Source organism: Sciurus carolinensis, chromosome 15, assembly GCF_902686445.1.
Source record: "Sciurus carolinensis chromosome 15, mSciCar1.2, whole genome shotgun sequence".
NCBI lineage: Eukaryota > Metazoa > Chordata > Mammalia > Rodentia > Sciuridae > Sciurus > Sciurus carolinensis.
In genome coordinates, this window is record NC_062227.1 from 77155590 (window position 1) to 77176055 (window position 20466).

General features: G+C 38.5%; 1 protein-coding gene across 1 annotated transcript in view; it reads right to left on the minus strand.

Annotated features, from left to right (window-relative positions):
* Positions 1-573: 573 nt before the first annotated feature.
* Positions 574-20466, minus strand: part of Neto1 (neuropilin and tolloid like 1) — a 105788-nt gene continuing 85895 nt past the window's right edge. Inside the window, exons 8-11 of the mRNA XM_047526631.1 lie at positions 8582-8695; positions 4094-4649; positions 3051-3125; positions 574-2202 (exon numbers count right to left, since the gene is read on the minus strand). Of these exons, the coding sequence (XP_047382587.1) occupies positions 3065-3125; positions 4094-4649; positions 8582-8695 (731 nt within the window). The 3' untranslated portion in view covers positions 574-2202; positions 3051-3064. The remainder of the gene's footprint in view (positions 2203-3050; positions 3126-4093; positions 4650-8581; positions 8696-20466) is intronic.

Consider the following 20466-nt stretch of genomic DNA (forward strand, 5'->3'; position numbering starts at 1 on the left):
GTTATCCATCTACCATGAAATTCAATTTAGTTTGATGATAAAAAAATTGAAGTACCTATTAGTGGATTTCTGGTACAAATATCTGTTAAGCAGAGAATAAGCAGATCAGTAACATTCTGCACATTTAAAAAGAACTGGAGGGGACCGTCATCCTGTGAACAGCTCCAGGATGAGCAAACGGTAAATTGTTCACCTAATTTATTTTCCTGTTTTCATTGCTGTTATAAATAAAAAGTCTAGACATGTATATCATAGTGTTAAGATTAGTCACTCAAAGCAGAAGAGGACTTATGAAGATTCCTGAAGATCCAAAACTAGATAAAATATGGTTATTTATTTAAAAATAATCTTTGGTGCATCAACTTTGAAATAAGGGACATAAAAGCAAGTATGGTAATAAATAAATGCCATGAAAATTTTTTAAAAATGGTAAAATTTTATCACAAAGAATGGGTAACAAAATAGGTAAAATAATAAAAAAAATTATCATGTTCAATACATTTTTCTATTCACCAGTTTATCAAATTCAGGGAAGTGATTATTTTTGTCGTTTTTTCAATAAATACAAAGAATTCAGAATTGCCATATTCTTTGATTCTTCTATTATCCAATTATTATATTTTCCACTTACTTGTTTTTTTTAAACATATATGAAACGGACTTCCTAACAGGGACATGTGACATGATTTATCTGGGTGATTTGTGATGCCTGCCTGAGCTGCCAGGTCTGAATTGTGTAGACCAGATTGCTTTGCTATTTGAAGGTCAGAATCTTTTATGCTGGAGAATAAAGTAGTTTTGAAAATTTTGAAAGCAGATTTATAGTCATATTGGTTCTTAAAACTCATTTCCAAAGAATATGCATTTAATATTTTTAAAAGTTTCCACTGACTAAATCAAATATGGAATGTGCATACAATTCAGCAGTGGTTAAGTACATGATAGGGTTGACTTTATTTGTATAAAACACATCCTCATCACTAGCTTTTGAGTGTTATGTGTGTGAGGACAAGAAGGACTCAGTGATGCAGTTCAAGGGCATGAAGGGCCTACGTTTTTAAAGTGCATAAAATGACTTTCCTCTTGGAAAAGGAGAATGTAGTCCATAAAATTCTAGAAATCAAATATTTGGGCAAGTAAAACTCAATACAGAAGAATGTCTTATGCTCTGAAAGGTGGAAAGAACTGATATAAATAAGCCTGTCCTCCTGTAAGTCAGTTTTGATCAATGTAACAGAAGAAAACATTTCTCTTAACTCAAGTTAGGAAATTATTATACATTTTATATATCTTTATATAAAAACGTTACAAGTAGCAAGCATGTGACACAAAGAAATGGAAGAGTAACAGCAATATTTGAGAATGCATGCTTTTTACAATGTGTCTAATAAAGAGGATATTTTCCCAACTCAAATATCCAGTACTGACATGCAGGGTATTTCTCAAACTGTCAATTCAGTCATATTGCTAAGTGCCTAGTCAAAAACATCTCTATGGTAGGATATGAACGGTGAAATACCTGATTTCAAAAGCTGTTTTTGAAACTTGGTATCTCCCTTTGATATAAAACAAAAAGGAAAACAGGGGAATGTAGGATAGACAAAAAAAAAATGAAATTTTTCTTATTGCAATCTAGTAATTGGACTCATGACTTTTACTGTGTTTAATCATAATAAAACAATAGGCGTGTAGTCCATAAGACCTCTAGCTGGTGTTTCCATGGTCCACATTTCCACTTTCCTCTGTAGCATGTTCAAAACCACTCAGGAACGCACTATTCTCAAGAAGTCTATATAATGAAAACAATTACATGTAACCGAAGGTTCGTCCAAGGTTGTGTTTTCCACACATCACACAATGTACAATTACAGAACAAAGACAGAAACAACACAGAAACAAAAGTGAAACCCACAATAAAAATAAAGTTGGGATCGTCTTAATCAGGATCTAATTTCTTCTTCAAGTTTCCAGTAAATCTCAAAATGTATTTAAAAACTAAGGAGCACTTGGTGGCCAGCAACCAAATTACGAAATGAGCATATCATTGTGCAGCGGGGAGGTCTTGCCGAAGGAATAACAAATGTCTGTAATTCTTAAGTTTGGATAAAGGCAGTGGAATGAATTTAGAAATAGGTCCACTTTTCACAATTCACTATAGAATTTTCTTTTCACAGTCCCCATGTTTGTATAAATAGTTCTTTTCTGAAAATAAAACACAGTTAAAACATTTTCTCCCAATGAAAAATGCAAGCAAACATACGAATTTATCAAGGTAGTACAGAGCATGGAAATGCATTCATCTAATGCACAGAAATAGTGGATAAACTGGAAGAGTTCTAAGGAGACCAGTAGTTTAGCAAACTTAACTGGACATTGATAAAGACTTCTTCAAGTGTCAAAGATACAACCACTGTGATATCTGGTGACAGAATAGATGTGCACACAGACGACTTGCAATGATGGAACTTTTACATCATCAAGGATTCAAGTTTTAACTTACAAAATTGGAATGACATGCTGCATTTAATTTTGATGAGATGAGCTACACATTCATGCAAAAATAAGAGTACAAAAACGTCATGTGCGCCAGCAAATATTTAGTGTTTTGGTTATGAATAGAATATCACCAAGTTACATGAGTAGTTACTAGTTTTATATATTCACTCCAGTTTTCAATAAAAATAAATATGATATTTTTGTTTTGTAAAACTTGGGTTTCTTCTGGTATTCCTTTAAAGAAAGTTCCTTGCTTATAGTATCTTTACCTTAAAATATGTAAAATTATCAACATCCTTTTAAATATCACTTTAGGATCATGCTTGCTGGTAAGAAACCAAGGTTCATTTTAAAGTTAAATATTCTAAGAATCATTCCTCCATTAGCACTGTTATGTGATATCCATTATATTTCTAATTATGAAATGCCATGAAACACATAGCCCAAGAAATAATGAGTAAATGTCACATTCCTGAAAAACTGCAAGACAATTGCAACAAAACAAAACGAAACAGAATACAACAGAGTGGAAAGGAACCAAGGGTTTTGCTTACCTTGAGTTTTCTTTTTAGACCCTAGTTGTGTTGTATTCAGATTCATGTTTGCTCAGAGACCCAATGAGGCAGAACCTGGAATGTTATGGCTATTTCATTCAACAAAGTAATATTTGCACAAAAGTAAATATATGCATACTGCTATTCACTGAAAACCATTTCTAAAGCTTGTAAAACCCTGGAAGTGCTTGTTTTACATCAGCATGCAAAACATATTAAATCAACTAAAATATTTTAGATTTTGAGAATGTATAATGAATGGAGACAGTATGTCAATTTATAGAACAAACTAAATGCTAGAAAACATGCAAAACATGGCTTAAGTAGAATGGATGTGGGAATTTAAAATAATATTTTCTAATTTTAGGTTCTCTGTCTTCATAACTTTTGCTCCTCTTAGGACTGATAATAAAACACAGAATATTGTATGTAGTGTATGTATATAAAGAAAATGAATAAAATATTTCTACTCATTGCTACATTTAAACACAAATGTTTAGTATTTTAGCATATCATGCTATTGTGAGCAGTGTGTATTATAAGTATAATGAGATATATGCAAAAAAGTGTTTTCTTTTTCATAAAAATGTAAACATATTATATTGCAAAATGTATCATTTTTGCATTAAAATTATTCAACAAGATGAGTTAGCCATCTTGGTAAGGCAATAGTTTCCAGATATCATTTTATCTTAAAATATACGAATATTAAAGGGGGTAATCTTTGTGACCATGTGGAAATGAATCAGCAATATAAATCTGTTACTAATTAAAAGTCAGAATTTTTTCAAAAATAAATACACGTATAGAAATGCTCTGTCTTTGGTCTGTGCACACGCGTGTGTTCACACACGTGACATATCTTGGATGTGGGGGTTTCAACAGAGCATGGGCAGCCCTGGGAAGGCAGGAGGGGAGCTGCTGAGACCCTGGCTGAAGCCGTCACTCAGGGGGACTGAAATATGAAGACAAAGAAGCATGACACACTCTGAGAGGTTCAGTCCTCAGGTTACAGTGTCATCAAAAAATCAATAGATACTGACCGCTGGACGGCTTTGTCGTGTCTGGACAGCCTGTGGCTCGTGGTGGGCACCTCCTCAATCTCGTCGATGTCACAGGCGTCAGCGTCTTGGGAGTAGTTGTGTTTCATGACCAGGATGTTCCTTCTGCTCACGGGCGGGCCTAGGGGCTTGACGGGCTGTGCGGGCATGTCTGTCAGGATGGAAGCCTCCCTTGTGCTGAGGTTACTGCGGCTGCCTTTCGCGCTGGACAGCTGGGATCCACAGTGATGGTCGTGAATGCATTTGGAAGATGACCTCCGCAGTTTGTGGTAGTTCTCAAAGTCATCTGCCACATCTGCAAAGTCAGCAGCAGCTCCTGTCCCTCTGAGGGTGCACAACTCATAGTGCGGAGGCTCGAACACCTCCTGGAAAGCAGTCTGGTCAAAGTCTGACTTCCTGGGGACGTATTTTTTACGGGGCTGTTTGATCTGTACAATGACAGAAATGATAATAAGGATGATCACAATGCAAGAAGTCACGCCAATCACAGTCCCGCTGGTGTTGGTGAGCTGGTCCAGCAGGCTGGCTTTCCTCTTCTCTGCAGGTGGGAGAGGGCGGAGACAACAGACAGACAGGAGAGACAATCCACCACAAGTTAACAGCATGGTCAGAACACGTGTTGAAAACTTCAAAATCAAATAGGCTGAGCATCGCATTTTCACAAGCTTAACGCAGCAGAAGAAAATCTTTTAAATAAACAGAAGTTCTTACTTTTTAAAAGGTCCTAGCTTCTAGCCCTAAAGATAACCATCCCATTGCCCCGCATCTCCACAAGTGTGTACACGTGTGCATGTATGTATGCATATTCATACGCACATGTACACAGATATGTGGAAGAAATATGTACAAATTCAAAATAGCATAACAATGAGGAATGAACTGATAATTTTCCAAACTAGATTCTTCCTTCTCTTGGTGATAACGAACCTCGAAACTCCAGTCCTAGGAGCATGAATGTATCTGAATCATTCTGTATTTATGTATGGCAGGGACAACTAAAGTTAAAACAACAATAATATTCTGATACCAAAAGAAAATCCAGTTCACATTCAGGACAGACATTTTGGGGTGGTGGCATGAGGCTCCTGTGGACTCTTTCCCAAATTCAGTGATCATAACTGACCCAAATGGTGGCAAAGAGATGATGGTTTAAGTTCTGGTTCAGCCGAACGCTGCAAAACGTCTTGGTGGCATATGACAAACGAGATGCATTTCCTCCTACAGATCTGCTAGATTTCTTTAGGAACAGGGAGCTCCTGTGGCACTGAACCAGCACCTTCCACCCTCAAATCATCATCTCTCATTAGAGATGCTTCAGAGAGGCACATGGGAGTCCTATTCAGACCAGAGTACAGAGGAACGGAAATCACACTCTCTAAAGAAGGGGAAACAATGCAGAAAAATGAACAGTGTGAGAAAAGTGACCAGGACTCAAGCATGCTGACGTGACGGGGATTCAATGGGGAGGAGAGAGAAACCAGAGAAACACCCCGCCGTGAAGCATCTGCAAACTCCAGAAACTTGCTGAGAGATCTCATGTCCAGGCTCAACACAGTCCAAGCAGGACAAATGTAAGAGCACCACACGCAGACAAATAGTGTCGAAAATGTCACAAAGGTCAGATCAAATGTAGAAATGAGCAAGGGGAGACAAAGTCACATGGGAAAGGATCCCCAAGGGGCCACGACCCGATTCACCAGTGAGGCCAGCAGGTGGTGTGGGGACATACATAAAGTCCTGCAGACCAACCAAGGCTCCCCACAGCTAAACACTGCGGACCAAAACCCAGACAGCACAGGTACTTTAAAAAGTGAAATAAAGACATACCAGGTAAACAAAATGAAAAAGAATGTCAGTGCTAAGCTGGGCACAGGGCACAGGCCTGTACTCCCAACCGCTTGGGAGGCTGAAGTAGGAGGATTGCCGGTCCAAAGTCAGCATCAGCAAACGTGAGGCACTAAGCACCTCAGGGAGGCCCTGTCTCTAAACAAAATACAAACTAGGTCTGGGAATCTGGCTGGGTGGTTGAGTGCCCCTGAGTTCAATCCCTGATACCAAAAAAAAAAAAAAAAAGGAAGAAAGTCAATGCTAAAGGAGCTGCCTTAAAAACATAGTGATGGAGGTTCCTTGAGTTAAAAACATGTGACCTGAGACAACAACAAATCCACATGAAAAAATTAGACACAATGACTTAAATAGGAAAATTATACAGCAATAAAGGAAATGAAGGAAATAATGTTGGAAGTTCAGCTGCATATTTCACCCACATTCCTCAAATTGTTTTTTAAAAAGGCAAGGTTGTAGGACATATAATGGTATCGCTCAGTCTGTAACTTGCAGAAATGTAGTATATTTGGTGGTGATAGTAAACAGGGTTGGTAGGAACTCAACTGTTAGTGGAGTAAGGAGATTACACCAGAGGATAATAAGAATCTGTGGAAACAAATGAGGAGTCCAGAAGTATTAGGTCAGAGGAGTTGTACCACAAATTATGTTCACAGATACCTGCTGTCCTTCCTTCTCTCAAAGTGAGATATAAAATCATATGCATTAATAATTATTGCAATGAATTTAACATATATAGATGTAACATGTGAAAAATAGAAGCGAGGACAGAGCTGTACAGGAATACTTTCCATGTACCTCACTAGAATTGTTGGTATAAATCTGAAATATATCCTGAGAAATTAAGTATGTACTATAAACCCTGCAGCAACCACTAAGAAAATTAATCAATAGTACCTTGAAAAACTACTTAAAGTTAAAATGTGACTGTAGAATATATTAATTTATGTAAAAGAGAAAAATAAAAAATCTAAGAGGAGAAAACATGAGATATATGGAAAAGAAAAAATTATAATTGTGGATAAAAATCCAACTAGACCAACAGTATTGAAATGGGAATAGATTAAACAACTAAAGGAAAAGGCAGATATTGTTAAAGTGGATTAAAAAAATAAGTACCAACCGTGCATTTTAGAGAAAACAGTGCATTTTAGAGAAAATGCTTTATATTCAAAGACAGGGTCTGAGATCAAAAGGGCAGAGATACAACCCTGTGAAAGCCAGAGTGACTGTCCCAGTGGTGAAGTATATTTAAGACGAAATGGTCACTAAACACGACATCATTTTATAGTGGGAAAAGGGTCAGCCCATCATGGAGTCATGACAATTACAAACATCTACGGACCCCTCCACCAAGCTAAAAAATGCACATGTCAAAAGCTTTACAGAATCGAAGAGAAGAGCAGAGGATTTGAGCATGATACTTAGAGGACTGCATGCCTTCTTTTTTTAATAATGGACTAGACATGGGAGAAAATCAAAAGGACGAGAGAAGACTTGGACATCTCTGTCCTAATCCCGTGAGACACAGCAGTATCGCAGTCCCCAAAGTCAGCAATGCACATCCCTTTCAAGGGCACATGGAACATTCTTTGAGGCAAAACTGTAGGCTAAGCCCAAAACAGCAGAATTGATCAATTAGAAAGGATTGGAATGATAAGAAGTGCATTCTCCTTTCACAAGAGAATGAATCATAAATCCAAAGAAAGGTGTCCTCTGGAGAGAGTGGGTGTGGTCTTTCCTACTCTCGGGTCCAAGGCTCCTTACGGTTATGGCCACAAACCCACCTTGGGCAGAAGTCTGGTGGTGACTACTGCTCATCTCTGGTGCTGCATTAGGACTGGTCTGACAATACTTATCTTCTCATCTACTCACAATCGGACAATTATCACCAGCACCTCGTTGTCAAAGCACTTGATACTGGGCCTTTCTTTCTAATGGACCTGCCATTCTAAATGATTCAATGAAGCAACGGCTACTCAACACTTCGGCTTACAGAAAGTATTTTGGTAGATAACACTGAACTTTTCTAAGCATAATAGAATTGTTTGCCTGTTTATCTTCCTTTGATAATTGTTTAAGGAACCCGGTTTAAATAAGAAATCTTTGTGAATAGGCGAGAGATGGGCCAGGGACACTGGTTACTAGTTTCATTGGAAAGAAGGAAAAGCACTCTGGTAACAAAATTGAAGTGGAATTAGGTGACTGGAAGCAATTGAAAATACCAGTGCTCCTTCAACATATTTTATCACTAGAGCTCAAAGGGCAACGAAGACAAACTGGAATAAATGGGAGGTGTCATCATGGATTAAAGGGGTACCAGTTACGCTAGGGAGGAAATGCACTGTGCTGTGAGCTCCCATATCCTTTCCGTGGCTCTGCAGACTCTAACAAATGTCATTAATGGCCATCCCAGTATCAAATATCATCCGGTATACATGCATAAATTAGGAAATCTCTGGATACAGCACAAATCAAGGCAAAGAAAATTGCTTATAGTTGGTTATATAAAACACATGAAACTCACAGAAGCCACCATATGCTCTACTTTTAAGTCAGATGCATACAAACTTCCTTCCCACTTCGTAGGAAGGGGATATCACATATTTCAGGACCAATCATTACCTTTACAGTGATTTTCGTCCCAAGGATACACACAGTTTTGGAGTCCGTTGCAGACCAAGGTATTGTTAATGCACATGTTACTATGGCAGAAGAACGTGTTGCCTTCACAAGGAGCTAAAAACGAAAGAACAAGACAGAGAAAGAGAGCTGTATCTTAGCTCAGTCGTGAAGCACTCACACTGCAAATCTAAACACAAAAAGATCAGAAGGATAATTTGCCAACAAATCAAGGCAAAAAAAATCTGTTATGTGCTACTCAGAAGTGGGGCCGCAGCGGCCATTGTCTCTTGTGTGTTCCTCTGAGGGGCTCGGTTCATAAGATGGCATGACACCTCTGCCATCAATAGTGCCATCAGCAGAGGGGTTCTTGCTTGTTTTTAAGTCGTGCATTAGTTGAGCAAAACCTGTATGCTGACCACTTGCGTGAATTATTCTTTACAGTGGAATTCCACGTGTATGAAGTTAGTTTCATTAACCACAAAACCACTTAATTGCAATCCTAAAATATTTTGAAAAATGTGCATCAAATAATAATGAGGAAATATTAATAAATCCATCCCTGTAAAGTTACTAAGGCATATGAAAAAAAAAAACAAGTAGGTCATGGGTATTCAGAATCAAGAGAAAATTAATCCTGAGCAACATAAAAAATATATTAATTTAAATTTTATACACACACAAAATAATGACAAAATTAGCCCATTATGCAAGTATTTTACACATTCTAGTGACAGTGTATAATAACCATGGCCTCCAAATTACAATGCATATTTAGTCACTGTGAGGTATAATAGGAACTCCAAGAAAATGTGAATTACATGGAGGAGTAAGGCAAAATGATTTTAATGTTAAGAAAATGTTTCTTTCATGATTAGAATAATGGCATGTTTAAAACCATCTCTACAGTAACTTTGCATTGTAGATTATAGTAAACAGAGAATCCTTTAAAACAAACTTGTTTTCACCTCTAATCACTGCACACCTCAAAAGTTGTAATCTTAATTTTTAAATATAGTTCTGTAATTCTTATACAGATAGACATCCTAGAAAAATGTATGACACATACCAAATACACAATTTGTGATGATTAGTTAACCGAGCAGTAAAATTTTATTGCTTGATTTTGCTGTGATGGGGAGCAAACTCAGGGCCTCACGCTTGCGAGGCAAGTGCTCTACACTGATTTGTACCTGCAGCCCAGTAAAGATTTTTTAATGATCAAGATGATCTTAAAACTGCAGTCATACATAATATTTTTTTCATTTTCTAAATGATTGCATATGTTTTACAATGTAGCTTCCTTAGTGTATTTGAAAGATGATTCAAAATGGTCAGGAAAATATTTTGCATAAGGCAACTTGCTATATTTTAACACTTCTAGAGAAATTCTTAAAGGAAAGGCCTCAACTCCCAGGAGTCAAAAGAAAGACAAGGTTACCATGGACGTAGACACAGTGCCTCCTGCTGGCTTCTGGACCAGCCCCTCCCCACATAGATGGACTTAAGTTCTGGGTAAAGGGTGTAAAATATGTCATAGTCACTTGGAAAAAAATATGAAAGAATGGAGAATATAGTCATTGTGAAAAGAACAGTCTCATACCTGGCTTTGTATTGGATTAGTGACTTGTTAAGCACTATAAAAACCTGTTACAATGTAAAATTTAATAATCTAATACATTACTGCAAAAATCTGCTTTTTAGTATGAAACTAAATTTGAATTTCTGTAGCCAACCATAATTGTTTTTGCAGAACTGATATGGTCTGTTGAGAAAATAATGAATGATGTCGAAATCTATACACGAAGTATAAAGGAGTTGTCTGCAAACAGGTTCCAATAACTGCAAAATGGTTTTGTGAAAAGCATGACAATTCACTACAGTGATTTCAGAAGTATAGACATCCAGAATACCTGTACAAGGACATAAACATTTATTGATCTTCCATAAAGAATTAGAAATTATTATAATAATTATCAAATAGAATGGGTTAGTTTAACATTTCTAAATATATAAATTTAAGCAATATTATATTCTGGAATTAAGTGAAGCCCAATAGTACGTTGTTAAAAGCACTGAAATTTGAATTTCAAATAATCCATATTGATCTTACTTGTTTCTGTTACTTCTTAGTTGTGAAACTGTCGATTAATGTACTGAAACCAGTAACCAAATATTAGTGGTTTTACTGACATTCAATAGATTATCCAGGAATGCCAATAAATCACATTCCTGGTGCTTCTGGTCATTAAATAATTTTGCAGATGTGCCGGTTTAATTGGAAATCATCATCGCTCTGTTTTGCATTATTTTAGGTAATGTTTCATATCTTTTCTCCTTTAGTTTTGTTAATTTATAGATTTGCTGGGCAAATGACAAAAAAATATATATATATATACATATATATATGCTTATACTCACACAAACAAACACACACCAAAAATGCAATTACCTTTCATGGCTAAACACCAGATCTATAACACTGATGACTATGAACAAAAATAAATTTTGCCTTACAAATAGGAAAAATATAATTTTACATTGTTGTCTAAATATTGTGAGATGCTCGGTATACTTCTCTGATGAATATAAACAGGCAGTGGGTCCTTCAAGATTCTCATCTCTCTCCTGCTTAAGAACTCAAAGGGTACTTTCTGCTGACCAAATCAAGCTCACAGGAGTATTGGTCTCATGGGACTCTTAAGCATCTGCTGTGGGAACCCTAAAACTGCAGCCCCACTTCACAAGCAGAGAAAAAGAAACTGATTTGTTAAAATGCAGTGAAATAATCTAGTTGGCTAAGGGAATGACCTATGTATAAGATTCCATTGCTCCTGATTTAAATGACCCTTAAGAGAAAGTGCTCATCACGACATTGCCAAAGGAGTCTTCCCTCGCTGTCCTTGCCTCCCTCATGGATGGGCATGTGTGCATGGTGTAAAGTGTGCTATTGGGGCTGTCCTTTCCACTGTCACCTAAATAAAGCTCAGCCTGGGGTGGAAAGTCCTGACAACAGGACAGAGGCCGAGACTCGACCTGCAAGCACGGAAAATGCTTACGCTTTGGTTTTTCCTTGAGCAAAAGCAGGCTTCTTAGACTGAGCAGTGACGGCATGCCTGGAACCTGACGGCCAGTCTCAGCACTGCCTCTTTCAAACTCCTTGCTCTGGAGCTGGCTAAGGTTCCGTAACTCAGTTACCACACCCGCAAAACGGGGGAAGGTAATGCTGACCCAGGTGATTGCATTATGTCCAGCATACAGTGTGGCTACATAGATGCACACATGGGCATATTTGTGAACTGTTTGAGGAGAATATTGCACAGAGGCTGTGAGTCAGAGGCTCTGAGTCAAAATGTCTCATTCTGAAGCGTGGGCCCAGCACTCCTTAGTTATGTGACTGAACAAGCATAAGCTAATGTTTAAATTCCAATTTATATCTCTCTGATGGTGATAATCTTCACCATAGAGTCGACATGAGAATTAAATGTGATAACCCTCTGAACACCATAAAACATACTGTCACACTGAATATGATAAAGGTTAGCTATTTTTGAACTATTGTACTAAGAAACTTACCAAATATAAATAAAACTTTACATTGCTGAGGAGATGGATGATACAAAATTTAAGTGACTTAATAGTTAAGTGACTTAACTTGTAAAGTAGGGAATGTTATTCACAGACCCTGGCATGAGGATGAATAATTCAAAGATATGATCAGGGTGACCCTGAAACTAAGATGTGCTGGTTTAGTTATTTTTATATCCTGGAGGGTATATGTCTTTGCTACGATGCTGTCCAGCATTAAATACTATGACTGGATTCCAAAAGAGGAGCAGGAAACAGAATTTATGCCTATTAAATGACTTGAAAATTGTAAGTTTTAGCATGGGGTTATGCTACTTAGTGGCGGCAAGGTTTAACTGCTAAAGATGTTTACTTTTCATATTCCATCGTTAACAGTTTGACAAGACCATCAAAACAACTTGCATTCTGTAACATCAAACTGTAAGGCAGATATTCAAGTCTCACTTGGAAAGACATGATAAGCAATATTTAGAACGCATTTTGGCTTGTTGGCTCCAAAGTTTTCTCAAAGTGTTAAGTGATCCCACAGAACTGAAGCATGGTTGAAAGTGCCAATATTGTCTTACAATTGTAGTAACAAAATTGTTCAAAATTTTCAGAAATTGAATGCATACATCCAAATTTTATATTTATAGGTACTTTAACTGCAATTTCAATGTTTCGGTTTAAAATGTCTCCAGTGATTATTTATCCACACATTTCATAACAAGTTCTTTGGAAACACAAAATTTAGCGCAGCATTTGGCTCCAGAGGGGAAGAAGTGTATTGTAAGAAGGTGAGACCAGGAAATAGGGTTTGGATCTTTCTTAGAGTCAGCGGCAAACTGAAGGGTTCGGAGAAGTCATGCAGCAAAGAAACCTGTCCAACCTTGTTTAATGTTTAATCCAAGTAATTCTAATTTCACTTGCTCACCACATCATAGACAAAAGAAAAAAAAAGTTTTAAACTTTAGGTAGTATCACCCTTGTGTCCCCAAATCATAATGACAAAATCCTTCATTCTTAAGGAGATAGAGAATAGTCTGGGATATTATTAAGACATAAACCTGGGTGAAAAATAAGGGTATACTTTTGAAAAACTATAAAAACTCTTATACTCTTATAGAAGTTTTATAGAAAATGCGAAGTCAAAATGTGAGTAGTAGCTATTTCTAGAATTTACTCATCACACCATATTTAGCCCTTTTCAGAATTTTTGATATACACATATATACATATAATTAAAAGTATATGTATAAAGACATCCATGTAGTTTTATGATTGGAGAAAATCTCTTGAAAGTTTCATGAAAAGAATACCAAAGGTTAATCAAAAATATCAATTTTTCTCCTTCAGATATTTTAGTCTGCAAATGTTGTTTTCACATAACACCTGTGCTCTAAGAATAGCTGAAGAACTTAAAATGTATTTCATTGTTGCGTGGCTCTGGTTGTTTTTACTTTTATCCACCCCCCTCCACCACCACTTGGATTGTTTTTAAACTTCCACCTGTTCCCACCGTGACCACAAGGTGGCGCCCAGACACTAAATTTCAGAGGCAGTGTGTTCAGTCCATTAGGATTGCTAGACCAGGCTTGCACCTGTGACCAACCATGTTTAAACCCACATACCACTGACTCTTCAAAGAAAGAAACTATTTAGCAGGAGACAACAGAAAGAATTTTGAGCATACTTTAATTAAGAAGGAAGGGGAAAGAAAGCTGGGTAACCAACATACAAAATTAATTAAGGAAGTTTTACATAGTGTGTTAAATCAAGAATCATAAAACACTCATCCTAAAATGCCAAACTGATCATGAGCACGCCTTGTTTCCCGTGTTTGTCTGTTATGTTAGTAAGTACTGTTGTGAGTCCACAATTAAAGGGCTTTGTTTATAATTGATACTTGAATGCTGATGGCATTAAGGCTTATTCTATCTGGATTATTCCATTCTCTAATTTTAAAAGAAATCCAGAAATTCACTAAATAATATTCAAGAACTATTAAAACTAAAATTGAAGTAGAAGGGATAGATTTCTCTCTGAAACACTGATAGTTCAAATGCCTGTGTTTGTGACTAGTAAAACTATCTATTTGTAGATTAATTTAAAAACTCATAACGCTGCACCAAGAAAATCTGCAAGTGAAGGGGATATTTTGTATCATGGTCCTAAGACACCACTGATCATCTGAACAGGCACAAGGGCCCAGGGTCAGATGAGCCCCTGGCCACTCCTGCCCATTGCTCTTCCCACACATGGCTTCCCTCCTTTCCTGATCCCCTGAATTTCTGTCTTCTACCTGCCTGCCCACGTGGGCACAGCACACTCTCCACACACACACGCACACACCACAAGGCCACACTCACTGCCTTGGGTTCTTCTTCTGCTCCTTTTCTTTCTTCATTTTTCATTGTTTCCTCAATCGTAAGTTGAGTAGAAATTCTACAAACACATGGGGAAGCAGGACAGGAAGTCGTTTGGAGAACATTTGCATATCCTTGCTTTATTTCTGGGATTCACTTATTTTTTTTTCTTTTTTTAGTAATTGAGGATTGAACTCAGGGGCACTTTGCCACTGAGCTGCATCCCTAGCCCCCTTTATATGTTATTCTGAGACAAGTTCTCACTGAGTTCCTGAGGGCCTTTCTAGGTTGCTGAGACTTGCCTCCAACTTGTGATCCTCCTGCCTCAGCCTCCCGAGTCGCTGGGGATTAAAGGTGCCCCCACCGCACACGGCTGGGATCCACTTGGATCAGCTGTGTTTATTCAAACTTCCTGAACCTCAAGATGCTGTGTAGGCTATTGCTGTTTTTGGGTGAGAGGTATAAACAAAGCTTCCCAGTGTTTTAAACATGTCAGTGTCATATACAGCTAGGTAGTGAATTCACACTACATAGCAAAATCTCGCACACCCGAAACTCAATCCTATTTATTCACAGTAATTTTGATCCATTTAGGTGACAGGACGTGTCCCTCTGCCTTCTGAGGCCACTTTGCTGGTGTCTGCAGATGTCAGATTCCCAGAGCCACCTTGGGTCCCTTCTCTTCTCCCGCCTCGTCCTTTGTGTGATGTCCTCAGCTGCACTCTGGGCCCACGCCCTTGGCACTCGGCTCTGACTCATGTCTGAGAACCAGACTTGCCCTGAGCATCCAGATTCCTTCTTAGCATCTCCACTTGGAATTCCAGTTACCGCCCCGCACGGAGCAGGGTTCTGGGGCCACAGAAACTCATTACCCCCTGCTCCTCCCACCGCCCTCCCCACCTCGATTCTTCCCCACACAGACTTCCTGGGCATCATCAATCCAGGGTCGACCGTCAGTCATCCCTGTGGGCTGGGGATTTTCCGAGTCCTCTCTTCCCTGGATAGCCTGTGCCACTGGCCACCCCTCTTGCCTCAACCCCAAGCTCTCATTAGGATCTTCACTGCTGCCACTCAGCACGGCCACCTTAGGCCAGCGGGTCTGCACGGGGTCCCTGGAAGCCTTGCCAGACTCTACTCCACGCTGGGAGACCTCGGTCCTTGCCGACAGACTTACAATCCAAGCACCTCCTACCCCCTGGAGCACAGTGCTGTCCATCCTCAGGCCCCCGACTCTCCTCCACAGCTCAGACATCACCAGCTCAGGCAGGATGGAGGCACCTCGTCCCCGCTGCCCCACAGGGACCCCGGGTGGCTTCCTCCACAGCCCTTGCTAGGATCCGAGTTTTCCCTCTTTCATTAACTTACCTGGGCATTGTTTGCCTCCTCCGCTAAGACCAGACCACAACAACCCGTGCCGCTTCCTAGGCGCTTAATGTGCGCTTGCTGGCAGGCCCCGTATCGCAGCAGAAATGCTGCAAGCAGCACACTTTAAACAAAATGCCACCCTCTCACTAGATTTGACAATGGTTTTGATTTCTAAGGAATTTCAAGTTTTCTTGACAAATTGATGGAGGAAAATAACTGAAATATTAGAGACAGAAGTGGTAAGTAATCAACTCATTGTGGATTTTTCCAACACCAAAACCCCGGATGAAAAATGTACAACTGGGCTGGGGTTGTGGCTCAGGGGTAGAGGTCTAGTCTAGCATGTGTGAGGCCCTGGGTCCTGGAATCCTCAGCACCACATAAAAATAAAGTAAAGGTATTGTGTCCACCTACAATTAAAACAAAATATTAAGAAAAATGTACAACTTGCTTTAATTGTCACGTTTAAATGAGGTGTTCTCACTATAGAAGCAAAAATGCTAGAAATTATTAAGTATATTAGGCCCCACGTTGCCCCCAAAACCAATGTTCAGTTTTTTCCCCAAAACAAATGGAAAAATTTTCCCTGCCACCATATTTTAACCTTTGCCATGGCCCTCAGGTTGTGTAATTAGAAGAAATGACATTCTATTTGAAACATGCTGAGAAATTTGAGGTCAAAATGGATTTGTGCATCTTCTCTTCGCGTCCTGTATCAGTTTCACATTTGTTTGGAAAAATCGATATCTGTTTCCAAAATGCTGTCCTGCAATGTGACTAATCATCAAAAATATTCAGCATTTTCAAGTAAGAATATCTTAATCTCCTTTTATAATATGGGAAATTCTGTTCATGAACTGAATTTAATTTCACATACAATTATTAGATTCTTCCTCAACCATGTACTAAAACCGCATATTCCTGCTATTTTAAAATATATTATTTTAAGAAAATAGAAACACATCTTATGTGAAAATTATATTCTGCAGATAGAGACAATTTCTTTCCCGTCACATGGTGTGAACCACATCACGAGTTATCTTTTCCTTTTTCATTCCAAGAAATGACTGTATATTTTTATGCTATCGTTCCTGCCTTGGGTCAGCTGCACCATGATTTATTCCTTTTGTGCAATTAGATGCTGCAGTTACAATGAGGAGGATCCTGAATTGCTTTGAGTCTGCACTCGGATTATTAGCAGGCCGGGGACTCGAGGTCCAGGGTTTGTTTAGGTGGCTGTTTTATGCATGTAGGCAACGCTTGGTTTGTTTAGACACATGGTTCTTATAAAGGTACAATATTTGGTTTCATTGTTCAACATGCCAAGATCCAAAAGGGAACTTGCAGTAAATAGAGATGAGAGCCAAGCATCAACAGACCACAGAACCTGGAGTTTGTGATTCTGTATGCTAATGAATCAAGATAATAATTTTCTATCTCCATAGAGCAAACCTATCGTGTGTATTTTCAGTGACTGATATAAACTCAGTGGCTGCAGAACCAGACTCAGAGAGCTCATGCATATTATTCTGAGGGATCCCACCAAAAATGACAAGAACCCAGCTACCTTGATCTTGCGTATGGGGTGCCTTGCAGGACCACTCTAGAGCAGGCAGCATGGCCAGGGGATCTTCAGCAAAGGTCCCACACTGCTCAGCTCTTCAGGGAAGAAACACGGAGCCTACGTTATTTAAATTTAAATGAAGTAATTGTTTTCATCTAACAAATCACTTGGATGAATTGACTAGTTTTATGTATTTCATTAAACTATGTGTCTAAGCACATAAGCACATAGATCTTTTTTTTTTTTTTTTTTAGTAATTGGAGTGAAATGACAAAGTCAGTAAAAGTCCATCAAGAATAAGAAAAAGAGAGAAGAGAGAGGGAAAAGGAGGCTCTGGTTCCTGGCAGGTGATGCACTTCCAAAGCACTTTCCTTCCCTCAACAGCCTCATTGCATTTGGAAGTAAGAAGTGTTAACTATCAGTCTCAGTGTGCTGTGATCCTGCTCGCAGTAGACAGTAGTCGCCCCTCTGTTACCTCTTCCTCAGTTCCAGACACATGCATTTGAAACTTTACCCACTGCCGTGATGTGTCCACCATTTTCTGGAAAGGGAACAGAGCTCTAAAGTCTAGCAATCACATGTGACACAGGGGCAGATCTAACTGTGGCCCTGAGCGTATGCTCTTAAAGTTCTCGTCGTCCTATTACAGATTTTTTAAACAACAAACCATTTTTTAAAAATAAATATGTAGTTTTGATTTGCATTTCTCTTATTACTAGAGATGTTGAACATTTTTTCATATGTTTGTTAATTGCTTGTAGATCTTCTTCAGTAAAGTGTCTGTTCATTTCCTTAGCCCCTTTGTTGATTGGGTTATATGTATTCTTGGTGTAGAGTTTTTTGAGTTCTTTATAGATTCTGGAAATTAGTGCTCTATCTGAACTATGAGTGGCAAAGATTTTCTCCCACTCTGTAGGCTCTTTCTTCACATTGCTGATAGTCTCCTTTGCTGAGAGAAAGCTTTTTAGTTTGAATCTATCCCAGTTGTTGATTCTTGCTTTTATTTCTTGTGCTATGGGAGTCCTGTTAAGGAAGTCTGATCCTAAGCCAACAAGTTGAAGATTTGGACCTACTTTTTCTTCTATAAGTTGCAAGGTCTCTGGTCTGATTCCGAGGTCCTTGATCCATTTTGAGTTGAGTTTTGTGCAGGGTGAGAGATAGGGGTTTAATTTCATTCTGTTGCATATGGTTTTCCAGTTTTCCCAGCACCATTTGTTGAACAGGCTATCTTTTCTCCATTGCATATTTTTGGCCCCTTTGTCTAGTATGAGAAAATTGTATTTATTTGGGTTTGTGTCCATGTCCTCTATTCTGTACCATTGATCTACCTGCCTATTTTGGTGCCAATACCATGCCGTTTTTGTTACTATTGCTTTGTAGTAGAGTTGAAGATCTGGTATTGCGATACCCCTGCTTCACTCTTTCTGCCAAGGATTGCTTTAGCTATTCTGGGTTTCTTATTCTTCCAGATGAATTTCATGATTGCTTGCTCTATTTCTGTAAGGTATGTCATTGGGATTTTAATTGGAATTGCATTGAATCTGTATAGCACTTTTGGTAGTATGGCCATTTTGACAATATTAATTCTGCCTATCCAAGAGCATGGGAGATCTTTCCATCTTCTAAGGTTTTCTTCACTTTCTATCTTTCTTTAGTGTTCTGTGGTTCTCATTGTAGAGGTCTTTCACCTCTTTTGTGAGATGGATTCCCAAGTATTTTATTTTTTTCGAGGCTATTGTGAATGGGATAGTTTTCCTAATTTCTCTTTTACCCAATTAGAATGACTATTATCAAGAACACAAGCAACAATAGTTGTTGGTGAGGATGTGGAGGAAATGGTACACTCATACATTGCTGGTGGGGCTGCAAATTAGTGCAGCCACTCTGGAAAGCAGTATGGATATTCCTCAGAAAGCTTGGAATGGAACCACCATTTGACCCAGCTATTCCACTCCTTGGCCTATACCCAAAGGACTTAAAATCAGCATATTACAGAGATACAGCCACATCAATGTTCATTGCTGCTCAATTCACCATAGCCAGATTGTGGAACCAACCTAGATGCCCTTCAGTTGATGAATGGATAAAGAATCTGTGGTATACATATACAATGGATTATTACTCAGCCATGAAGAATGATAAAATTATGGCATTTGCAGGCAAATGGATGAAACTGGAGAATATCATGCTAAGTGAGATAAGCCAATCTCAAAAAACCAAAGGATGAATGATATCACTGATAAGTGGATGATGACACATAATGGGGGGTGAGAGGGGGGACAAGAATGGAGGAAGGAAGGACTGTATAGAGGGAAAAGAGGGATGGGAGGGGTGGGGGGGAAGGGAAAAAATAACAGAATGAAACAAACAACATTACCCTATGTAAATTTATGATTACACAAATGTGTACATTACTCCATGTACAAACAGAGAAACAACATGAATCCCATTTGTTTACAATAAAAAAAAAACACATATGCAATTTTGTTTTTGGAAAATGTTGACCTTAGTTTTAAACTTCTAAACACATATCCATTTTAAAATTTCCAAACATATATTCAATTCATATCAATATAAATTATATTTATCTTTGGGGCACATTTTCCTTTTGTAGATATTTCTGGAGTAATGAAATAATTAATTTTAAAATAATTCCTCTATCTAGATGAGAACTTCATAGTAAGTTATAAGGTGGACATGTGTTTAGATGCACCATTATCAATGAGCATGGTATACCAGCAGGCTTCAAGACAACCTAATTATGGTTTCCATAATTTCAGAAAAAGAACTCATCACTTAATAAAAGAAGAAAGAGTAGAAGAGAAATATCAAACTTCCTGTGGTAAGATGAGCAATGCTCTCCCTCAGGAAGTCCCCGTGCTCATTACCAGAGCCAGTGAAGTTACTGCGCCTGTCCAAACAGCCTTCACTGGTGAAATTAAGGCCTTCCAGGTGAAGACTTTTCTGGGTCATACAGGTGGCTCAGTGTGAGCAGTAGAGGGAGAGGGAGAGAGGAGGTGACGGGG